This window comes from Scomber japonicus, chromosome 13 (genome assembly GCF_027409825.1).
Source record: "Scomber japonicus isolate fScoJap1 chromosome 13, fScoJap1.pri, whole genome shotgun sequence".
Taxonomy (NCBI): domain Eukaryota; kingdom Metazoa; phylum Chordata; class Actinopteri; order Scombriformes; family Scombridae; genus Scomber; species Scomber japonicus.
In genome coordinates this window covers 3,811,521-3,834,020 of record NC_070590.1, presented here as the reverse complement: position 1 = coordinate 3,834,020, position 22,500 = coordinate 3,811,521, and the positions used below count along the sequence as shown (strand labels likewise).

General features: G+C 41.1%; 2 protein-coding genes across 2 annotated transcripts in view; both read left to right on the top strand.

The window, feature by feature from the left end:
- Positions 1–7,739, top strand: part of wwc1 (WW and C2 domain containing 1) — a 53,900-nt gene extending 46,161 nt beyond the window's left edge. The window contains 11 exon segments of the mRNA XM_053332153.1: positions 350–542; positions 1,341–1,443; positions 1,446–1,483; positions 2,116–2,165; positions 2,495–2,678; positions 2,680–2,703; positions 3,837–4,001; positions 4,683–4,775; positions 5,583–5,813; positions 6,647–6,765; positions 7,634–7,739. Of these exon segments, the coding sequence (XP_053188128.1) occupies positions 350–542; positions 1,341–1,443; positions 1,446–1,483; positions 2,116–2,165; positions 2,495–2,678; positions 2,680–2,703; positions 3,837–4,001; positions 4,683–4,775; positions 5,583–5,813; positions 6,647–6,765; positions 7,634–7,700 (1,267 nt within the window). The 3' untranslated portion in view covers positions 7,701–7,739.
- An 8,532-nt stretch (positions 7,740–16,271) lies between these two features.
- LOC128371775 (arginine--tRNA ligase, cytoplasmic-like) overlaps positions 16,272–22,500 on the top strand; it is a 16,942-nt gene continuing 10,713 nt past the window's right edge. The window contains exons 1-6 of the mRNA XM_053332152.1: positions 16,272–16,428; positions 17,590–17,724; positions 18,492–18,680; positions 19,708–19,816; positions 20,598–20,698; positions 21,654–21,775. Coding sequence (XP_053188127.1) covers positions 16,384–16,428; positions 17,590–17,724; positions 18,492–18,680; positions 19,708–19,816; positions 20,598–20,698; positions 21,654–21,775 — 701 coding nt within the window. The 5' untranslated portion in view covers positions 16,272–16,383. The remainder of the gene's footprint in view (positions 16,429–17,589; positions 17,725–18,491; positions 18,681–19,707; positions 19,817–20,597; positions 20,699–21,653; positions 21,776–22,500) is intronic.

Genomic DNA, 22,500 nt, shown 5'->3' with positions numbered 1-22,500 from the left:
TCTTTCCTTACTTCCTTATTTCTTTACTTCCAGTCCTTTTCTTTTTTTCTTTCTTTCCTGTCATTCCTTCTTTCTTTCTTTCATTCATTCATTCTTTCTTTCCTTCCTTCATTACTTCCTTCCTTCCTTCCTTCTTTCCTTCCTTCCTTCCTTCTTTCTTTAGTAGACTAGTCTTAATTGTTTACATGTTTATCCTTCCTCTGGTGTTTCCTCCAGATTCTGCAGATTCATGAGTGTTTCTTATGTTTGATTGATTAAAGTCACAGTAAAGCATCACATGACTAAACTTTCCTTCCTCTTTCTCCTTCCTCTTCCTCTTCCTCTTCTTCCTCCTCTTCCTTCCTCACAGGTACGTGCGTGCCGTGGTGCTGCCGTGCGTCGAGGCAACGCGCTGCCTCTTCAGGACGCGCGGCTCTCTGCCTCAGGACGTCGTGGAGTTCAACGAGGTGTTCGGCATGCAGATATCCCACAATGCACTGCGGCAGAAAACCCTGAGGATCGACGTCTGCAACACCAGCAAGTCGGGCCACGAAGACTGTCTGGTTAGTAGGAGTTCACTTCCTGTTCACTTCCTGTTCACTTCCTGTTTCTTTTTGGAGGGTTATCAGCTGGGTTTTTTTTAGGTTTGTTAATTTTTCTTTCTCCTCTTCTTCCTCCTCCTCCTCCTTTTCTTCCTCCTCCTCCTCCTCCTCCTCTTCCTCTTCCTCGTCCTCCTCCTTCTCCTCTTCCTCCTCCTCTCCCTCCTTCTCCTCCTCTCCCTCCTCCTCTTCTTCTTCCTCCTCTTCCTCCTCCTCCTCTTCCTCCTCCTCGTCCTCATCCTCCTCTTCCTCGTCCTCATCCTCCTCTTCCTCTCCTCGTCCTCCTCCTCCTCCTACTCCTTCTCCTCCTCCTCCTTGTCATCCTCCTCCTCCTCCTCCTACTCTCCCTCCTCCTCCTCCTTCTCCTCTTCCTCCTCCCTCTCCCTCCTTCTCCTCCTCTTCCTCCTCCTCTCCTCCTCCTCCTCTTCTTCTTCCTCACCCTCCTCCTCTTCTTCCTCCTCCTCCTCCTCTCCCTCCTCCTCCTCCTCTCCCTCCTCCTCCTCCGTCGTCTCCTCTTCCTCTTCCTCCTCCTCCTCCTCTATTCCTTCTCCTCCTCCTCTCCCTCCTCCTCTTCCTCCTCCTCCTACTCTCCCTCCTCCTCCTCCTCTCCCCTCCTCCCTCCCCCTCTACCCCCTCCTCTTCCTCCTTCTCCTCCTCCTCCTTCTCCTCTTCCTCCTCCTCCTACTCCTTCTCCTTCTCCTCCTCCTTGTCCTCCTCTTTCTCCTTCTCCTCCTCCTCTCCCTCCTCCTCCTCCTCCTCCAGGCGGGAGCTCAGATCAGTCTGGCTGACGTCAGCTGTTCGGAGGAGAGATGCACCAAGTGGTACAACCTGCTGAGCCGCGCCTTCATGCCCCGAGATCTCCACCCAAGGACAAAGAGAGCAGAGCGGCTGCCGGCTCAGACGCGGTAAACGCTGCCACCCGGTGGACGGCCGCTGCTACTACAGCTCGGCTGATATTAATAATAAGTCCTGTGATTGTTCTGTGGCCGGTTTTGGTTGATAAAAAGTCAGAAAAAAAGGAGAAAAAATGTCAATAAGTGTTTCCCAACCAACAGTCCAAAGATATTTACAGTAAAAACCAGTAAATAAATTGCACTGGATTATAAATTGAGTCTATTTTGGGTGGTGTCATGCAGGGAAAAACACTTTTCTATTAAAGACTGGGTTATACGAATGCACCAGTAGTTATTCACTTATAAAGACATTATTTGAGTCACAAAACACACATATTACACCTGAAACTGTGTGTCAGCTGCTAAATAACTGGACTAGTATATTACTTTAAATTAAATATTATTAATTAAAATATTTGTTCTGTGTCCAGGTTCTCCTCATTTAACAGATTATATTCATGTATTTATTTCTTAAAGTCCTAAAGTTGTCATTTGGTTGATACAATATAAATAAAATAGGTGAAAAATATTTAGTTAACAGAAAACAGAAAAATAACAACAGAAAGACGATGTCAGACTGTGTTTTTATTTTATTTTACTGGCTTTAATAAAGACTCGGCTCATGTATGTTTTCTTTGTTTCAGACTCGCGTTTTCAGCAGTGAAAGAGTCGGAGCTCCTGAGGACGACGAGTGGTGAGACCAATCTCTCTTCTCCTTTAAAACTCAGCTTTTCTTTTTCAGTCTTTCCTTTCACACATCTGTCTCTTTTCACCACATCAACTTATTAAACATCACATATCTACTCATACTGTCTTTGCTTTTTAACAGTTTGATTATTTTGGGGGCTTTTTTGGCTTTATTGGACACTATATGAAGGGGGGATTTCAAAATAAAAGCATGCCTTAAAGATGATGATCAGTGTTTTCATTTTGCATTGATGCTGTTTGATCTTTACACTCTCTCGTTACTGAAATAAACTAGTCGTCTTTTTAACTTCCGTCTCTCCGTCGTTCTCTGTGAAGGCACGGCGACGCTCTGGACGTGTTCGATGATGACGAGGAGGAAGATGGAGGAAATGGCGTGGAGGGCGAGGGGCCGATGGAGGAGGACGAAGAGTTTTATCCCGACAGCAGCCAATGGGAAGCGGAGGAAGAGGAGAAGGTGATCAAACCTCCTCCGCCTCCTCCTCCAGCGAGCAGCAGCAGCAGCAGCAGCAGCCATCACAGAGAAGGTGAGTTATCAGGAGAGAGACGGAGATACAGATGTTCTCTTTGTTAACTTAAGCTTCTTTGTGTTGGTGGCTTGTTGATAGAACTTTTAACTTTAAGATTTCTTGAGAGATTGAAGTTGATATGAACATTTTCTTTGCTGCCAGATATTAAAACAGCTTTTATCATTTCAAAAAGTGATAATTAAAACGGATAAAAGAAGACACACAAGTACTTCTTAGTTTATTTTAATGATTTCCTCCCATCAGGTCTATTATCAATTTTTACTGATTGGAGATAGTCAAGATTTCTCAGAGCAGAAATACGACAAAGAAAGACAAAAATACTGCAAATAGATAAAAATACTGGAAATAAAGTCAATAATACTGCAAATGAGGACAGAAAAACTTTGAAGAAACACAAAAAAACTGCAAACAAAGACAAAAAAATGGCAAACAAAGATATATACTGCAAAAAAACCCACAAAAATACTGTAAAGAAAGACAAAAATACTGCAGAAAAAGATAAATACTGCAAAGAAAGTGGCAGAAATACTGCAAAGAAAGATATAAATACTACAAATAAACACAAAAGTACTTTGAAGAAACACAAAAAAAACTGCAAACAAAGAAAAAAAACTGCAAAAAAAGACAAAAATACTACAAAGAAAGATACAAATACTGCATAAGGACAAAAAAAAATTGCAAACAAAGAAAAAAAAAACTGCAAAAAGGACAAAAACACTCCAAAGAAGGACACAAACACTGCAAAGGAAGACAACAAATACTGTAAAGAAAGACAAAACTACTTCAAAGGAAAACAAAAATACTACAAAAGGGATAAAAATACTGCAGTAGAAGACAAAAATACTACAAATAGATGAAAATACTGCAAAGAAGGACACAAATACCTTGAAGAAACACAAAAGAACTGCAAAGGAAGATAAAAAACCCCACTGAAAACAAAAATGAAAATACTGCAAAAGGGCAAAAAGTATCCAGGCCTCTAAAGTGTGTCTCATTGGTTGACAGCGTTGAACTGAAACGCCCCCTGGTGGTTTATCTGAGTACTGCATGTATCTGATGATGTAGAGCTCTCTATGTAAATATGATTCCCTCTCCTCCTCCTCCTCATCTGTCCGTTCTTCATCATCCAGGTGAACAAAGAGACGAGTATGGACGGCATGTCTCATCACTCGTCGGTGGTTCGTCCTAAGGAGAGGCGGCCGGACGTTCCACAGCAGAACCTCTTCATGAGGGGGAACACCATCATCCGCTCCAAGACGTTCTCCCCCGGCCCTCAGAGCCAGTACATCTGCAGGGTAACAGACGGCACAGCTCACCTTTTTTATCCTCCTCCTGTCTGTCTCCTGAAGTCTGTGTAAAGTCAATTCATTGATTTACTTCTAAACATATTATACATGTTGGAAAATGGTTACAGGAAACATGTGAACAGGCTGATAACTATACTGATAGAGCCTTAAACTGTTTCTCAGCCTCTCATTTAGGGGCTACTCCTCTCCTATATAAGACCGAGAGTCCGCCCTCCTCAGTGGTTAACCTGCCTAGTGGCCAGTTATTGTTACTACATCTAACACTAGTACTACTACAGTCTACAGTTAGCTGAGTTAGCCGCCGAGCTAGCAGCAGAGCTAGCAGCTGAGTTAGCCGCCGAGCTAGCAGCCGAGTTAGCCGCCGAGTTAGCAGCTCAGCTAGCAGCAGAAAGCTCTCAGACTTAGCGTCCATGTTTCTGATAGAGGTGGTGACTTTGATTGACAGGTGACACTTGGTAGGGGGCGGGGCTTCAGCGTTTGGCAGCAGAGAAAGAGGCTGATTTTTACACAACTTTGAAGCCTAATTTCATATATTTGGTGATTTTTTTTAATCATTGAAATTTGGCAGGGTGGTTAACAACACACTTTTCTGTTGTATGTCAAACTCAGAACACATATTTATTCTTACTTTACACTGACTTTAAATATGTATCTGTGTTGTTTTCTCAGATTAACCGCAGCGACAGCGACAGCTCAACGCTCTCCAAGAAGTCTCCGTTTGTCAGGAACGCCTCGGAGAGACGCAGCATGAGGATGAAGAAGGTAAATAAAGCTTTCTATTGAAGTGTTTGAACATTGTGTGTGTGTCAGTAGTTGGGTTTTTATTATTGCTGCTCATTTGAAATGTGCTGAAGTCAAATTTTCATAATTGAGGAAGGAAGGAAGGAACAGAGAGAGGAAGGAAGGAAGGTAGGAGGGACGGAGGAAGAAAGAAGGAACAGAGGGAGGAAGCAAAGGAAGGAAGGGCAGAGGAAGGAAGGAAGGTAGGAGGAAAGGACGGAGAATGGAAAGAAGGACAGAGGAAAGAAGGGAGGGAAGGAAGGAAAGGAGGATGGAAGGAAGGGAGGAAATCAAAGAAGGAAGGGCAGAGGAAGGAAGGAAGGTGTGAGGGAGGGAGGGAGGAAGGAAGGAAAGGAGGACAGAGGAAATAAGGAAGGGAGGAAGGTAATGGGGAGGAAAGAAGGAAGGGAGGGAGGAAGGAAAGAAGGAAGGGAGGAAAGAGAGAGGATGGAAAGAAAGAGAGAAAGATGGAGGAAGGGAGAAAGGAAGGAAAGAAGGAAGGCAGGAAGGTAATGGGGAGGAAAGAAGGAAGGAGGGAGGGAGGAAGGAAAGAAGGAAGGCAGGAAGGTAATGGGGAGGAAAGAAGGAAGGAGGGAGGAAAAGAGAGAGGAAGGAAAGAAAAAGAAGGAGGGAGGAAGGACAGATGGAAGGAAGGAAGGGAGGAAAGAAGGAACAGTCAAAACAGACGGGGTCAATTTGACCCGGCCTGTTTCACCTGTTTTATTTCTAACCTCGTCCTTCTCTCCATCCCTCTCTTTCTCTCTCTCTCTCCATCTCTCCCTCTCTCAGCCTCCGGCGCCGGTCAAAGGTCTGGACGGTCTGCTGCGGACGTCTCTGGACCTGGAGCTGGACCTGCAGGTGTCCCGGACGCGGCAGGCCCGGCTGGCTCAGGAGCTGCGGGTGCTGCGGGAGCTGAAGACGCAGCTGGAGAAGGCGAGGCAGCAGGGACAGAGAGAGCTGCCGGCCTGGGTCCAAGAAGACGAGCGCTTCCGCCTCCTGCTCAAGCAGGCGGAGAAGCAGGTGAGGGTCGACACGAGGAGGAGGAGGAGGAGGAGGAGGAGTCAGGAAGCAGAAACTAAAGGAGCTTTTCCACTATACAGTTCTAGCTCTACTCAACTTGACTCGGAAGAAAGAAAGGGAGGAAGGAAAGATGGTAGGAAGGAAGGAAGGAAAGATGGTAGGAAGGAAGGAAGGAAAGATGGTAGGAAGGAAGAAGGAAAGATGGTAGGAAGGAAGGAAGGAAAGATGGTAGGAAGGAAGAAGGAAAGATGGAAGGAAGGAAAAGAAGACAGGAAGGAAGGAAGGAAGGAAAAGAGGACAGGAAGGATAGATGGAAGGAAGGGAGGGAGGAAAGAAGGAAGGAAGGAAAAGAAGACAGGAAGGATGGAACAAAGGAAGGAAAGAAGGAAAAGAAGAAGGAAAAGGAAAGATGCTAGGAAGGAAGGAACAAAGGAAGGAAAGAAGGAAAAGAAGAAGGAAAAGGAAAGATGCTAGGAAGGAATGACAGACGAATGGAAGGAAGGAAGGAAAAGAAGACAGGAAGGAAGGAAGGAAGGAAGGAAGGAAGGACAGATGGAAGAAAGGGAGGGAGGAGGGAAGGAAGGAAGGAAAAGAAGACAAGAAGGAAACGCATACAGCAGCAAGTACTCCATCACCTCCATGTCCTCCATCGTTTCTGTGTTTGTGTCGCTATGACGACCACGCCCACGTTGAGGAGGAACTATAGTAATGGAAAAAGTTCCTGGTACCAAACCGAGCCGAGTAGAGCTAGAAGTGTATAGTGGAAAAGCTCCTTAAGCAAATGAAGGAGATCAGAGTTGAGTATCTGCTTTCTGTTCTGGTTTCCCGCTCAGACTCGAGAGGAGCAGCTGCAGGAGAAGCGGGTGGAGAAGATGATGAGAGCGGCGGCGAAGGACGTGCACAAGATCAGAGGCCAGAGCCGGAAAGAGGTTCCTGAAGTCCAGACGTTCAGGTGAGACACGAAACAACATCAGGGCCAATCAGACTTATTTATAACAATTCTCAACAATTCTTGTTGACAGAACAAGTGATAGTATAAAGAAAAGGAATAAAAAAAAAAAGAAAGAATAAGAGAAAAAGTTTATTGAAAGTACAGAGAGTAAAAAAACCAAACCAAAAAAAGTTAAAATTACATGAAAGAGAGAAAGAGAAAATAAGAGTGATGAAAAATGTTTTAAAAATGTTTAAATAAAGTTAAAATAAATCAGAAAATAATAAGTAAGTAAAAATATAAGGATGATGGAAGGAAGTAAGGAAGGAAGGAAGGGAGGGAGGGAGGGGGAATGGGAGGAAGGAAGGAAGGAAGGAAAGGAGGAATGGAGGGGGGAAGTATGGAAGGAGGAGGGAGCAAAGAAAGAGGGAAGGAGGGGAAGAACGAAGGAAAAAATAAAGAAAGAGGGAGGAAGGAAGGAAAGAAGGGAGAGAGGGAGGGAGGAAGGAAGGAAGGAAGGAAAGAAGGAAGGAAGGAAGGAAGGAAGAGTCAAAAGAGATGGGGTCAGTTTGACCCAGGAGGACGACAGGATGGTTAACCTAAGTTAGGAAGGGAGGAAGGAAGAAGGAACAGAGGAAGGAACAGAGGAAGGAAGGAAGAAAGGAAGGAAGGGAGGAAGGAAAGGAGAAAGAAGGAAGGAAAGAAGGAAGGGAGGAAGAAAGGAGGAAGGAAAGGAGAAAGAAGGAAGGAAGGAAGGAAGGAAGAAAGGAGGAAAGAAGGAACAGTCAAGTTCATTTGAGCTCCTGACTGCTGGTTTTAAGACACACTTCTCTTCAGCTTCACACTTAATGGTCTGACTGGTCTGACTGTGTTTCCTGTCTGGTTTCAGAGAGAAGATGGCGTTCTTCACACGAGCAAAGACCAGCATCCCCGACCTGCCAGCCGACGACGTGTAGAGAAGCATTTCAAAGTATCCTCCTCCCCCTCCTCCCCCCCCCCTCCCCCTCCTCCCCCCTCCCTCCCCTCCTCCGATTCTCAACCTGCTGTTCTCTCAGAAATAAAAGTTTGGCGGTGTTATGAAGAATTTTAAGATATATATAAATATTATATATATATATTATATATATATAAAACATTCAAAACCATTTTTAAAGAGCTCAGCATCTCTAATGTGGATAGTTTCTGTTTGTAAATTAGTGATGGCACTGCTAGAGCTTTTTTTTTTTTTTTTTAAGTTTCTCTTCTACTTTTATTTTGTTGGATTTTTTTTTTCATTGTGTTTTCTGTTACTAACTTCCTGTTTATTGGCTCTTTAGGTGTTTTAAAAAAAAAAAAAATCATTCCAGCACAAAGTCACACACACAGCTGCACATGTGCTTAATAAAGAGAGTTTTGTACTTTAAAAAAAAAAAAAAAAAAAAAATGACACTTTTGGACAAAAAAAAAAAGAAAAGGAGATATTAAAAAAAAAAAAAAGAATCGCGCTAGCACAAAATGAAATCAAACAAATGGTACTGAAGTAAAATAAGCAACTTAAACATCTGTGATCACGGAGATATTTAATGTGGATCTTCAAGTTCGTGTGTTTTTAGAGCATTTTGAAGATAAACACTTTATTATACGCAGACGAACACATAAAAGCACATTAAGTTTTTTTTTTTTTTTTTCGTGTACAGGCATTCGTAAAAAAAAAAAAAAAAAAAATCATGAGTATAGATAGACAGAAGCAGGTTGATAAGAGTCGTTGATGTAGCTGTCGTCTTCATCGACGCTCTGGGATTTGTAGTTTTAATGGTGCGTTTCATTCGTACTCCAAAGTTGGAGTAGGAAGTTTCAACTGGAGTAAAACTAAAAGATCGGAAAAACCTCACAAGCCCCTAGCATCAAAACATCTAAGACCTTCTGAGTCGGGAATCTGATTATAAAGGGGGCGTTCAAGTTCAAATTTCTGACTGGGAACTTAGAACTTAGAACTTGGAAATTCGAGTACAATTGAATACTCAGAAGTCGGAATTTCTGAGTAGAACTTGAACGCACCATCAAAAGCTGACACAAGTCGAGCTTTTAGGGGGAATTCGTAAAGCCCTAGTTCGCAGTTCACAGATATAATGGTGCGTTTCATTTGTACTCCAAAGTCGGAATATTCGAGTTCTCAGTCGGAAGTTTCAACTGGAATGACCCACAAAGATCGGAAGAACCTCACAAGCCCCTAACATAAAAAAATCCAAGACCTTCCGAGTCGGGAATCTGATTTTAAGGGGGTGTTCAAGTTGAAATTTCTCACTGGGAACTTGGAAATTCGAGTACAACTGAGAACTCAGAAGTCGGAATTTCTGAGTAGAACTTGAACGCACCATCAAAAGATGATACAAGTCGAGCTTTTAGGACCCTCCGTAGGGCCCTGCTGAAGGATCTCAAGCAGGGATCAGGCTCATGAGGAGTTAGCAGTTCACAGATATAATGGTGCGATCAGTTTGGATATTCGGAAGTCGTAATTTATGAGTTCCCGGTCGGAAATTTTAACTGGAATGACCCTAAAAGATCGGAAGAACCTCACAAGCCCCTAACGTCAAAAAATCCAAGATCTTCCGAGTCGGGAATCTGATTTTAAGAGGGCATTCGAGTTGAAATTTCTCACTGGGAATTTGGAAATTCGAGTACAATTGAATACTCAGAAGTCGGAATTTCTGAGTAGAACTTGAACACACCATCAAAAGATGATACGCGGAAATCTCGTATTTAGTTCCCGATCACAAATTTCAACTGGAATGACCCTCAAAGATCGGAAGAACCTCACCAACCCCGACCTCAAAATCCAAGTTTGCTGCCCTGCACATTGAAGTCGTAGAAGTTGTCGTAAAATCTTATTTGCGTCTCATTAAATCAGTCGTACACACAGCGCTGTCCGACGTCTATCAGTTGACGTGTTGCTATGGTGATTGTACGTTTTTTTTTGTATCAGCTGGCTAGAACTGGTTTTACTGACTTCTTGAACTGGAACGATTCAAACTCGGCTGTGACGTCATTCCCAGCTCCGATTTTCCCGAAGTGAAATTGAACGCAGCATTAAAAACGCGCCTGCTGTTACCGCCGGTGACCACAAGGTGTCGCCAAAGTTGAAATCTTGTACGGATTATAACTTTAATATCTCCGCAAATATCAGACATGAATAGATCGATTGGTTGTAAATAATCAGCACGCCGTCTTTTTTTTGGTGTGGGGGGGGGGGGGGGGTGGCTCGTACAACATGCTAGCATGTTAGCTACATGCTAACGGAGAGCTAAACTGGAAGTGCTTTAAAGAAACAGTACAAGTAAAAGAAAAGGTTTTTTTTCACATTTAATGAACTGGATCTGAAGAGCGGGTTTTAGGTTGTCATGATTGTTTCTCACTAGTCACACACACACACACACACACACACACACACACACACACACACACTTAACAAGGCGTACAAACAGCACTAACTCTCACTAACACACTCAGGTAGTTGATCGGATAGTCTGCACTTTAAGAAATTTGAGGTAAAAGTTAAAAAAGAAGAAAGAAACTTGATCATGTGACCTTTTTGCCTCTCGCTGGAATCTCGTTGATTGTTGAAGCACACGATGATTGTTAAATAAATTAAAAAACACAACACACACACAGGAAGTGAAGATTTAAAATGTATTTTTCGATGATTGTGAACTTCTTATTGATTGTATAATTGTTCGAAACTCCCAAGATGAGAAAAACTGACCAGCAGCTGCCAGCCAATTAAAAAAAAGACAGAAGACTTCCTGCTTTGCTTCTTAAAGCTCCGGTTCTTCACTCTGATTAGCTGGTTATAAAATATTCACCATATGTCAGTTTTTTAATTTAAATTTCAGACCCTCCCACCTTTCGTTTCAGCTCTGATTCATATCCGAGTCGCTCTCATGTCTCTTTATAACTCGTCATTCTGCAGCTTGGTTTAACACGGCGGCCCTGAAAAACTCATCAAGCTACTTTAAAGCTGCTTGAATTTATATTTTCTATATTATAATAACAAATCGAGTGTAAAGGGTTTCTTCTAGTGAGAAACTCTGCAGCTCCACTCAGCTCTGTGATGCATTTTAAGCAGGAATAAGCTGCTTTAATTGATATTTCCCCAATAATGTTAGAAGGAAACATTATAGTGATGATTCTACAAAGACACTGCAGCTCTTCCTCTCGGCTTTACGGAGCTTTATAGTTGAGTTTCAGCTCATTGGTTAGCTGTTTAAATGCAACTTTACTGTTTTGGTTCACTCTCAACGCCCTCATAGCGTCGTTTTCAGAGAACAAACAGACATAGTGGAACATTTAGCAGCTTAAAGAGCCAGATATTTCCCTTTAGGAGTTGGTTACGGAGTACAAACAGAGCTAAAATAGAGTGAATATTGGACTTACATTCAGCAGGTGGACAGAAACACGACTCCTAATGAATGATAATGTTGATCAGTAAACTGCTGGTTGTGGAAATAAAAGCAACAAGTCCATTATATCAACTTGGAAGCTGTTAAAGGAGCAGTGTGTAGGATGAGTGCCATCTAGTGGTGAGGTTTGAGATTGCAACCGAATAATAACGTTCTCATCGGAAGAACCTCAAGCCACAAGCATCAAAAAATCCAAGACCTTCCAAGTTGGGAATCTGATTTTAAGGGGGCGTTCGAGTTGAAATTTCTGACTGGGAACTTGGAAATTCGAGTACAACTGAGTACTCAGAATTCGGAATTTCTGAGTAGAACTTGAACGCACCATCAAAAGATGACTCAAGTCAAGAGTTTAGGACCATCCTGTATGTAGAGCCCTGCCAAAGGATCTCAAGCAGCGATCAGGCTCATGAGGAGTTAGCAGTTCACAGATATAATGGTGCGATCAATTGGGACACCCGAAGTCGTAATTTATGAGTTTGTGGTCGGAAATTGCAACTGGAATAAAACTAAAAGATCGGAAGAACCTCACCAACCCCGACCTCAAACACCAAGATTGCTGCCCTGCACGTTAAAGGTGTAAAAGTTGTAGTAACATCCTGTTTATTAGCAGTTTTGTCTTATTTGCATCTCACACAGCGCTGTCTGACTTTTATCAGTTGACGTGTTGCTAACCAACCGTTCATCCTCTCGACTTTTTTTATTCCCGCCGATAAAACTAAAAACAAACCCTTTCACTGTTAAGGCTGAAGCTGCTGCTGCTGCTGTCATTCCAGATGTTTCCTCTCTTTAATTTACAACTGTGTAGTTTATGCTGTTTCCTTCTGTGTGTGTGTGTGTGTGTGTGTGTGTGTGTGTGTGTGTGTGTGTGTGTGTGTGTGTTTAAAACCAACACAGGAAGTTCATCCATATCACATGACATGACATCACATCGCATGACATCACATGACATCACTCCCCCCCCAAAAAAAATCCTTCAACAGTCTCCTAAACTGGAGAAAGAGGGTCAGAGTAGGAAACACTAAACTTCATGATGACGGGAACCGAAACGTTCACGCTGCAGGAACTTTGAACGCTCCGCTCTGATTGGCCGACAGTCTGAATAATCGACCATCTGATCCGAATCGATTCATGAAGATCAGAAAGTAGTTTTTTAATGCTGCTACAATCCCACCGCTTCAATTCAGTCTTAACCTTCCTGTCGTCCTCCCGGGTCAAATTGACCCCGTCTGTTCTGACTGTTCCTTCTTTCCTTTCCTCCCCCCTACCTTCCTGCCTTCCTTCTTTCTTCCTCCCATCATCATTCCTTCCTTCCTTCCTTCCTCCCTTCATCATTCCTTCCTTCCTTCCTTCCTTCCTTCCTCCCTTCATCATTCCTTCCTTCCTTCCTTACTTTTTTCCATCCTTCCGTCTTTGAGTCTTTCCTTCCTTCCTCCTTTCCTTCTTTCTTCCTTCCTCCCTTCCTTCCTTCTTTCCTCCCTTCCTCCCTTCCTTCCTTCTGTCTTTCCTTCTTTCTTCCTCCCTTCATCATTCCTTCCCTCCTTCCTTCCTCCCTTCCCTTCCTTCCTTCTTCCTCCCTTGCATCATTCCTTCCCTCCTTCTTTCTTCCTCCCTTCCTTCCTTCCTTCCTTCCTCAAATCATCACAATATCTAAAACTTTTTTTTTTAAACCACCAATTTAATAAAAAGTAGATTAATTTGGCAGAAAACGGCCATCATTATCATTTTATATTCTATAAAACAAACGACTCATATTGGAAATAATCCATACCAAAGATTAAACACAAACATATTTTTTTAATAATATAAAACAGTATTTTTGAGGCGTTACCCAGAAAAATTATAAAGAAAATTAATAAATAAAAATGAAAATACATAAAGCTGCTATGTGTTCATGTCATTCCTCCATCCTCTGCACAGTAAAGCCAAATAATCCCCAAAATAATAATAAGTTAACATGTTAAGTGACTTAATTTAACTCATAAAGCTCATAAATGATCAAATATCTACAACTTTTTTTTTATTGTCATAGCAACTGTTTTAAAGGGCCAGTCCACCAATTTCACTTCTCAAAGTCTTAGAAAATAACCCTGATGATGTCGAGTTTGGAGACAACAGACGACAGTTGAGGGGATTTAAAGATGCTATCACGTTGCATTATGGGAAATGTAGTTTCCACTGTTTCTGGACTTTGACCATAGTAGAGCAGAGTTTTCATTCCCTCCATCCTCTGCACAGTAAAGCCAAAAAAAAACCCAAAATAATAATAAATACCATGTTAAGTGACTTCATTTAACTCCAGCAGCTCATAAATGATCAAATATCTACAACTTATTTCAAAGCTTCCTCAAATTTAGTTTTTTAAAGGGCCAGTCCACCAATTTCACTTCTCAAAGTCGAGACAACAGAAAATCAGCGTTACAGACGACAATTGAGGGGATTTAAAGATGCTATCATGTTGCATTATGGGAAATGTAGTTTCCACTGTTTCTGGACTTTGACCATAGTAGACCAGAGTTTTTGACCATTTTTCTTTCTTACTTTTTTTAAGAGTCTTTCCTCTCATTCCAGTTCGGTTTTCATACTTTAAAAGCAACTTTCAATATAATTATACGATCCAGAAACTCACTTAACATCTCCAAAATTAGACTTTAAAGTAGCTTGAACTGATCAGACTGAGGTTACATGGTCGGTGTTATTTGTTGAACTTTTTTTACACTGTGATTAAAAGCACAGAAGCGGTCCGACGTGTCCTCGTCCTCGTTCCTGCAGTGTGAACGCAGCTCTGTTTTTATTTTTGTGAAGTTTGAACACTGTGAAGTTTGAAATGAATGATGAAAGCTTTTAGGAGTTACGTGAGAGAAAGATAGAGACAGAGAGAGAGAGAAAGAGAGAGAGAGAGTGTGCCTTTTATTTTGGAGAGAAACAAATATTACTTGTGTGTGTGTGTGTGTGTTTGTCTCTTTTATGAAAAGTCCAAACCTGTCCGCCATCATCTGATATCTGATCTGAAGCTGGAAATGTAGAGAAACCTTTTTAATTTCTTTTTTCTTTTTGTACATGTTTGTTTATTTTGTCATTTTTTTAATTTTTTCCTCCTCTGTAGAGCGAGAAGTTAGAAGTTAAAAAAGAAATAGGACTCCTGTGTAGTAGTCTGTGGAACCCTTCTTACCCGTCGTCATGGGAACCGTTCTTACCCGTCGTCATGGGAACAGTTCTAATCTGTGATGATGTCATGATTGACCGAATGTTATTAAAACCTCAAAAATCAAGACAAAAAAAAGGCTCATTTATATAGAAATAAATGAGTTTTTAAATATACATACATATATATATATTAACGTATATATATATAAAACACATCTGGATGAAGGAATGTAGGTTTTTGCTACAAGGAATCAGGATCATTCAGAGAGTAAAACATGCTGTTAGTCTCCTATGATTATTATTTTTCATCATGTAGGTTGTGATATAATAATAATGTTTGTTTATTTGAAGTTTAAGTGCTTTTTTTTTTTTCCTTGTTTGATTTTTTAAATTTTTTTTCTTCCTAATGAATCTGTATTACGACTGGTGTTTGAAACCTGGTAACGTGTTTTTTTGGAGGCGGCTATGATATAAAACATACAGCATGTATTTATTGCACTTTGTTGATTTTCATTCTTTTTTTTTCTTTTTTTTTTTTGGGTGTGCTTTTCCTGTTTTTGTTTTTTTGTTTTTTTTTCTTCTTTTTATCGCGAGAGTCCCGAAAAGCTGTGAATTTTATTCTCAGACACTGTACTGTCGACCAGAGTTGTAAATATTTCACCAGCACAAAAACAAACAAACAAACAAACAAAATGTTTTTTAGTTTCACAACAAATAAAAAAAGTTCTTCTCTTGTATTTTTGATTTCTGCGTCTTTTTGTGTGTTTTTATTACATTATATCAAGGGAGTCAAACTCATTTTCATTCAAGGGCCACATACAGAACAATGTGATCTCATGTGGGCCGGATCATTGGAAAGAAGGAAGGAAGGAAAGACAGGCAAAAGGAGGGAGGGAAGAAAGGTAGGAAAGACAGATGAAAGGAAGGACAAAAGGAAGGGAGAGAGGAAGGACAGATGGAAGGAAGAAAGGAAGGAAGGATAAAAGGAAGGAAGATGGAAGGAAGGAAAAGAACACAGGAAGGAAAGTGGGCCGGACTGCACTCATCAGCGGGCCGGTTCTGGCCCACGGGCCGCATGTTTGACACCCCTGCATTAAATAGTTGGAATTGATTGATTGTAAGAACTGAAAGTAGGAGGAAGATTTAGAAAAAGCAACTCTATGATATCAATCTATCAGAGGTTACATCTGAAGTCACACCTTTAAGATTTTACTCAGGAGGGTTAAATCCTCATTTTTTAATATTTAACATGTTACTGAATACATATATTACTGTTTTTAATTCTTTAAAATCAATATTTTTTTTATTATATTTAGTAAATAAATCATGATGTGGGCTTAAATGGAGTCATAGTACCAATTAAACCCACTTTATTCATCAAATATCTTTATTTTATATATAATATGTAAGGTTTAATTTATGGGAGTGACATATGTAAGATAAGATTAGATATTCCTTTATTATTATTAGTCCCACAATGGGGGAAATATGCAGTATTACAGCAGCAAATGGACAGTAAAAATAGAATAGAAAGAGCAGCAATAAGAAAGAATAAACAACAATAAATAAAGTATGAAAAACAATAATAACAGTACAAATATATAATAAAAAACTATTATAATTCTGACATTATTTACAGCACAACAGTAATATTAGTAGAGTAGTAATGTACCAGAGATTATATTATTATTGCACATATTCAAGTAAAGGGATATAAAAAATATAAATAATGTAATGTTATAAGTTAAAATACTTTTGATGAAGTAATAGAAATAATTGCGTTACTAATTACATTTTAAATAAAGTAACTAGTAATCTGTAACTCTGCTATTACCAGACTGCTCAACAGGGGGCAGCAGTCTTTTCTTTTTAAACCTCCTAATACAAAAAAAAAAAAACCCCAACGAAGAAGAAGAACGACAGTGACGTAGCATTCTAGAACCGGAAGCATACGCGCGCAGCGGTGAAGTTCTTCCTCTCGTGTCGGCTGGTGTCATCAGCAGCCACGCTCGTCTTCATCACATCATCATCACACCGGTACCGAAGTTTAGTCTGAAAGATGGGAGACTCTGTGATGGAGTATGAGACCAGACTGCAACAACAGGTCAGTGTGTGTGTCACTATGTGTGTGTGTGCGCGCGCGAGAGTGACTGTTTGTGTGTGTAAAGGCAGCACGAGCCAAAACTCCATTAAAGCAACGACTAATTTAAAGTTTTCCGCTTATAAATGATTTTAACTTTTAGATAAGACTTCATAAAGAGTGTGAGGTGAATAGTTAGTGTTAGTGCTCATATTCGGCTTTTAATGTGTAGAGCTTTTATGCTTTTATTTTGAAAATAATACACTTTTGGTCAAGCAGCCTGCATTGAAATGCAATAAAACCTGATGATGTAATAACTTTCTGATAATGTAATAAAGTGTATTTCCCAATAATGTAACAATCTCTGTACCGATGATGTCATAAATTATTACATTATTTGGGTTAACCTTATTTTTGCATGATGTAATAATTTTCCAATATTGTAAAAAACTTTTCCATAACAGGTTCTAAACTGAACTCTTCAGGTTTTAACTTTAGGTTCAACATTCCCACATGAGCAACAGTGGCAAGAAAAAAAACTCCCTTTTAACAGGAAGAAACCTCAGAACCAGACTCAGAGTGGGAGAACATCTGTCTCGACCGGTTGGTGTTGAGAGGAGAGAGAGGAAGGAGAAAGAGAGGAGGAGAGAGGAAGAGAGAGAGGAAGAGAGAGGAGGAGAGAGAGGAAGGATAAGAGAGAGAAGCACATTAAAGGTCCGGACGTCTCCAGGCCCAGATTACCTGTGAGACCAGAAAGCACAGACAACTCCGGGGAAGAAGTTTAGCTTATTGATGCATTAATAGAACATAAATGTTAATGTATATAGATGGATGGATAGAGAGAGAGGGAAGGAGGAGGAGAGAGGAGCCCAGTGCATCATGGGAGTCCCCCGGCAGTCTAAGCCTATAGCAGCATAAGCTAAGAGCCCTAACTATAAGCTTTATCAAAAAGGAAAGTTTTAAGCCTACTCTTAAATGTAGGGAGGGTGTCTGCCCCCCCCCCCCCCCCCCCGGACCAAATCATGCAACTGATATGTGCAGCAATAGCTTTTGCTTTGATTCTCTTCATTTCACTAGATCTGCAATAAAACTGTTTTCACCACCCAGTTTCTTATCAGGTGTTTTCTTTCATGAATGAAAATGTCTGATTTATTTTGTTTTGTTTTTTGTGTGGTATTTTTTCAGGAGCGTGAGATCCGAAGTCTCTCTGCAGAGATCGAGAGTCTAAAGAACCCGCAGAACATGAACGCATCTCCACGTCTGAACGAACTGCGAGAGGAAAACTCCAAGCTGAAGTATCGTCTCAACATCCTGAAGAGGGTGAGTGACCCCACAGAGAGAGGAGAGTGACTGAAGTACAGATTTAATTCAGATAAATAAGTGAATATTCGCTGCATGCCGACATTCACAGTGTACTAAATAGATAATGTGTCAAAAAATAACATTAAATATTCATGACTAAACAAGCTCTATTATCTGTATTCATTTAAATGATAATCAGCCTTCATTTCTTTACACAAACACATTCATTAAAAAGAAAAAATCTTACAGGTTTACAGACCCCTAAAAATATAACAGCATGGATTTTTTCCTCCCCGTCATAAACAACGCTGAACATTTCCTTTACAATCACGTTAGCATAGACGTATGTAGAACCTGATAATGTAATAATTTCCCAATAATGTAATAAAAAAACCCTCATAACTCAATAATAAATGTAAAAATGTTATTACAATATTAGGAAATTATTACATTATTAGATTCTGCAAAAATAATGTTAACCCAATAATGTGATGACGCTTTAAACGTCATCGCTAAAGAGATTGATTTACATTATTGGGAAATGCACTTTATGACATCATCAGGTTCTATTTACATCATCAGGTTCTGTTTACATCATCAGGTTCTAATTACATCATCAGGTTCTAATTACATCATCAGGTTCTATTTACATCATCAGGTTCTATTACATCATCAGGTTCTATTACATCATCAGGTTCTAATTATATCATCAGGTTCTACAGATGTAATGTTAGTTTTCTCTCTGAGACTTTTGTTAGTGAAGCTGATGTGTTGTGTCTCCTCAGAGTCTGCAGGGAGAGAGGACTCACTCCACTAAATCCATGCTGAACATCAACCAGCGGCTTCAGGAGGTTTTCGGCGACGCCATCCGGATGGCGTATCCCGAGCTGGACAATCCTCCGCTGGCCGTCACGCCCAATCAGCAGGCCAAGTTCGGAGACTACCAGTGCAACAGCGCCATGGCGATGGCCCAGGTCTGACCACTGAGGCTTTACATCAGATAACATTAGATAGAAAACTGCTTAAATTGCCCTCTGAGGGAGAAAAAATCAATGTTTTTTAAGAAGTTTTTTTTCTCTCCAATAGCAAAACAGACCTGAGCTCAGAAAGTACAGAAGTTATTATTCATTCATTACGAGGTGACATGATTTAATATCTATATTTTTAACAGCGTTTAAAAGTTTTATAGTGAATTTGATTGAAAGTTGCAGCTGCCCTGATTATATTTACAGGCTTTTCATTATATAAAAAAAAAAAGTGCAATGTTTCATATTTCTTTCTGTGGCGGCCGACTGCTGAGTCAGCACTCTGTGAAAATCCTTTTTTTTATATCATATTAAAGTTGTCAGAAGTTACCGAGCGCTCGTTGTTAATCTGTGTGAAGCTCTGCGGTGCCGTGCTGAAGTTTCAGTGAAGGAAATTAGCTGGAAATGGATTAGCTGTTGATTTAACTCTCCTGTTGTCCTCGAGTCAAGGAAGGAAAGGGAGGAAAAGAGGAAGGAAAGGAGAAAGGAAAAGAGGAAGGAAGGTAGGAGGGAGAAAGGAAGGAAGGAGGGACAAAGGAAGGAAAGAAGGGCAGAGGAAAGAAGGAAGGGAGGAAGGTAGGGGGGAGGAAAGAAAGAGAGAAGGAGGGAGGGAGGGAGGAAGGAAGGACGGACGGAAGGAAAGAAGGAAGGGAGGAAGGTAGGGGGGAGGAAAGAAAGGGAAGGAGGGAGGGAGGAAGGACAGACAGACAGATGGAAGGAAGGAAGGAAGGAAGGAAAGAGAGAGGAAGAAAAGGAGGGAGGAAGGAAAGAAGGAAGGAAGAAAGGGGGATGGAGGAAGGAAAGAAGGAAAGGAGGAAAGAGAGAGGAAGGAAAGAAAGAGGGAAGGAGGGAGGGAGGAAGGACAGATGGAAAGAAGGAAAGAAGGAACAGTCAACAGACGGGGTCAGTTTGACCCCGGAGGACGACAGGAAGGTTAACACATTATAAACCGATATACGTCCTGACTTTGTTGTAGATGCTGAAGGCGAAGGGGATGAAAGTCAACCCGAGGGAGATCGCAGAGAAGATCATCCAGAACCTTCCAGACAACGAACTCATCCAGAAGACTGAGATCGCTGGACCAGGTATTTTATGGAGGCTTTTATTTTGAAATGTTTGACGGCAGTACTGCAGAGATTTCCTGTCAACATTTTAGTAGTTTTGTCATCATATTTTTTTAGGGCTGTCAAACGATTAATTTTTTTAATTGAGATTAATCGCAGAATTTCCATAGTTAATCGCGATTAATGGCGTTTTGAATTGCATGTTTAAAATCCTGTTATTTTCCATTTGAAGGCAGTTTTAAGCCCATAATGTAAAGCATTTCTTACCAGAGTGTCTTAACTGGGAATCAATCACGGCTCTGCTGCGACTCCCACACTCCAAAATGGTCCTTTGGTGGAGCTGAGGCTGGCTTGGCTGCACCTGGGTGTTTAGCGTGGAGGTGCTAACTCAAACTCCACGTACTCCGGTGGTAGTTAAACTCCGTTTGACACAGGTTGCATTTTACTTTTGACTTGTCAACTGAAGCGTCTGGAAGTGTTTTAAAGTTAAACAAGCCGTTCAAAAGTCCAGTAGCTCTCTTACTTTCCATCAGCGCGGTAGGTTTACTGCAGGAGGCCACTTCAAAGCATAGCGCTACAGCTAGAGGAGCCGTCTACGGGGGAGTAGAAGGGGCAAAAAGGCTTGCAACATTAAAATGCGATTTAAAAAAATTAACGCGTTACGGATTGCATTAATCTAATCGCGATTAACGTGTTAACGCTGACAGCCCTAATTTTTATCCTATATTTATCCCATATTTTCACCTCTAATATCATATATTTAGTCTCATCGGCTCCTGTCATGTCTGTTTTATATCTTCAGGTTTCATCAACATCCACCTGAAGAGGATGTTTGTGTCCAAACTGTTGAGCAACCTGTTGGTGAACGGAGTGCAGCCGCCCCCGCTCGCCTCCAAGCAGAAGGTTCGTCACACTCGACATGACTAACAATGTCACTATTTTATTTAAAGTCCGTGTAAAGTAAGAATAAATATGTGTTCTGAGTTTGACATACCACAGAAAAGTGTGTTGCTAACCACCCTGCCAAATTTGAATGATTAAAAAAATCGCCAAATATATGAAATTAGGCTTCAAAGTTGCGTAAAAATCAGCCTCTTTCTCTGCTACCAAACGCTGTGGGCGTGGCCGCCGAGTCCGCTGAAACCCCGCCCCCTACCAAGTGTCACCTGTCAATCAAAGTCACCACGTCTACCAGAAACATGGACGCTACATCTGAGAGCTTTCTGCTGCTAACTCATCGGCTAGCTCGGAGGCTAACTCGGCGGCTAACTCGGCTGCTAGCTCAGCGGCTAACTCAGCTAACTGGCTAACTGTAGACTGTAGTAGTAGTAGTGTGTGCTGAATGTATTTATACCTCTACAGCAGCAGGGGAGGGTTTATGCTAATCACTAAATCCTGAACACAGAAATGTTGAAACACAGTTTGTGAAGCCTAGCTCCACAATTCAAATCTAAATGGTTGAAATGCTTTTTACACCTTTTTTAGAAATACATTTATGACCTATTTAATGTGTTTAGAAGAAAATGTCTGAATTCACTTTACACGGTCTTTAAATCACCAATAGAGAGATCAGCTGTCCCTGTAGGTGAAGAGTTTCATTGTTTTCTGCTGTAATTACTATTTTTTACCACCAGGGGGCGTTTTTAGATCCCATACATGCAGTGGCTTTAAACTGGATAAAAGTCAGAATTTTATGAAGTAGATTAAGTTGTATTTATCTCAACATAATGAAGATTAAACAGGAAACAAGTAGAGTTTATTAGAGGAGTGTTACATATTGTGTCCTCCTTCTGCAAGCAACTGTTATTATAGATTAAATGATTTTAGTCATAATTATCTGTGTGTGTGTGTTGTTTAGGTTGTGGTGGATTTCTCCTCTCCCAACATCGCCAAAGAGATGCACGTGGGTCACCTGCGCTCCACCATCATCGGCGACAGCATGTGTCGTCTGTTTGAGTTTCTGGGCTACGACGTTCTCAGGTCAGTTCACACGAGCTGCATCACCGCTCCGTTACTAAAGGATGAGTTCACAGTTTTTGTCGTTTGTCTGTAAACACCATAGACTGTATAAAAGAAATGGACGTAACATCCGTGACGTCACCCATTGGTTTGTGGACTGCTGCTCGGAAGCCAATAGTTTCTAATCTAGGCAGCGCCATCTTGAAAATTTCAGGTGCATGCTGGGAAAAATAAAAACATGGATTCTACTTATATGGGCATGAGGCGGGGCCATGGGCGGAGCGGGGAGGTTGCTATGGTTACGAGGGCTGGATCTCGAGGACATTGGTCAATCAACCTGTCAATCAGGACGTAGCCACGCCCTAATGCATACCCTGCTTTATCGTCAAATATAAAATCAGGGAGGCCAAAATGTCCCAAATGAACATCATACTGCATTGAAGAAGGCTTTAAACTAGCGATTGAGACCATAAACACATTTTGAAAACGTTTACTGAGGTTAGAAATCAAGTGAGAAGTTGGTGAATTCTCCATTGACTTGTATAGAGACGGTCGCCCCCTGGTGGCCTTTTGATAGAATGCAGCTCTAAGTTACTTCTGCGTTCTTGCTGTAATGATTCCTCCTCTTCATACTGACCATTAGAAGATCCCTTCATGAAGTTTACAGTGGAAGTGATGGAGGACTAAATCCACAGTCCTCCTTCTGTGTAAAAAAAATGTATTTAAAAGTTTAATCTGAAGCTAAT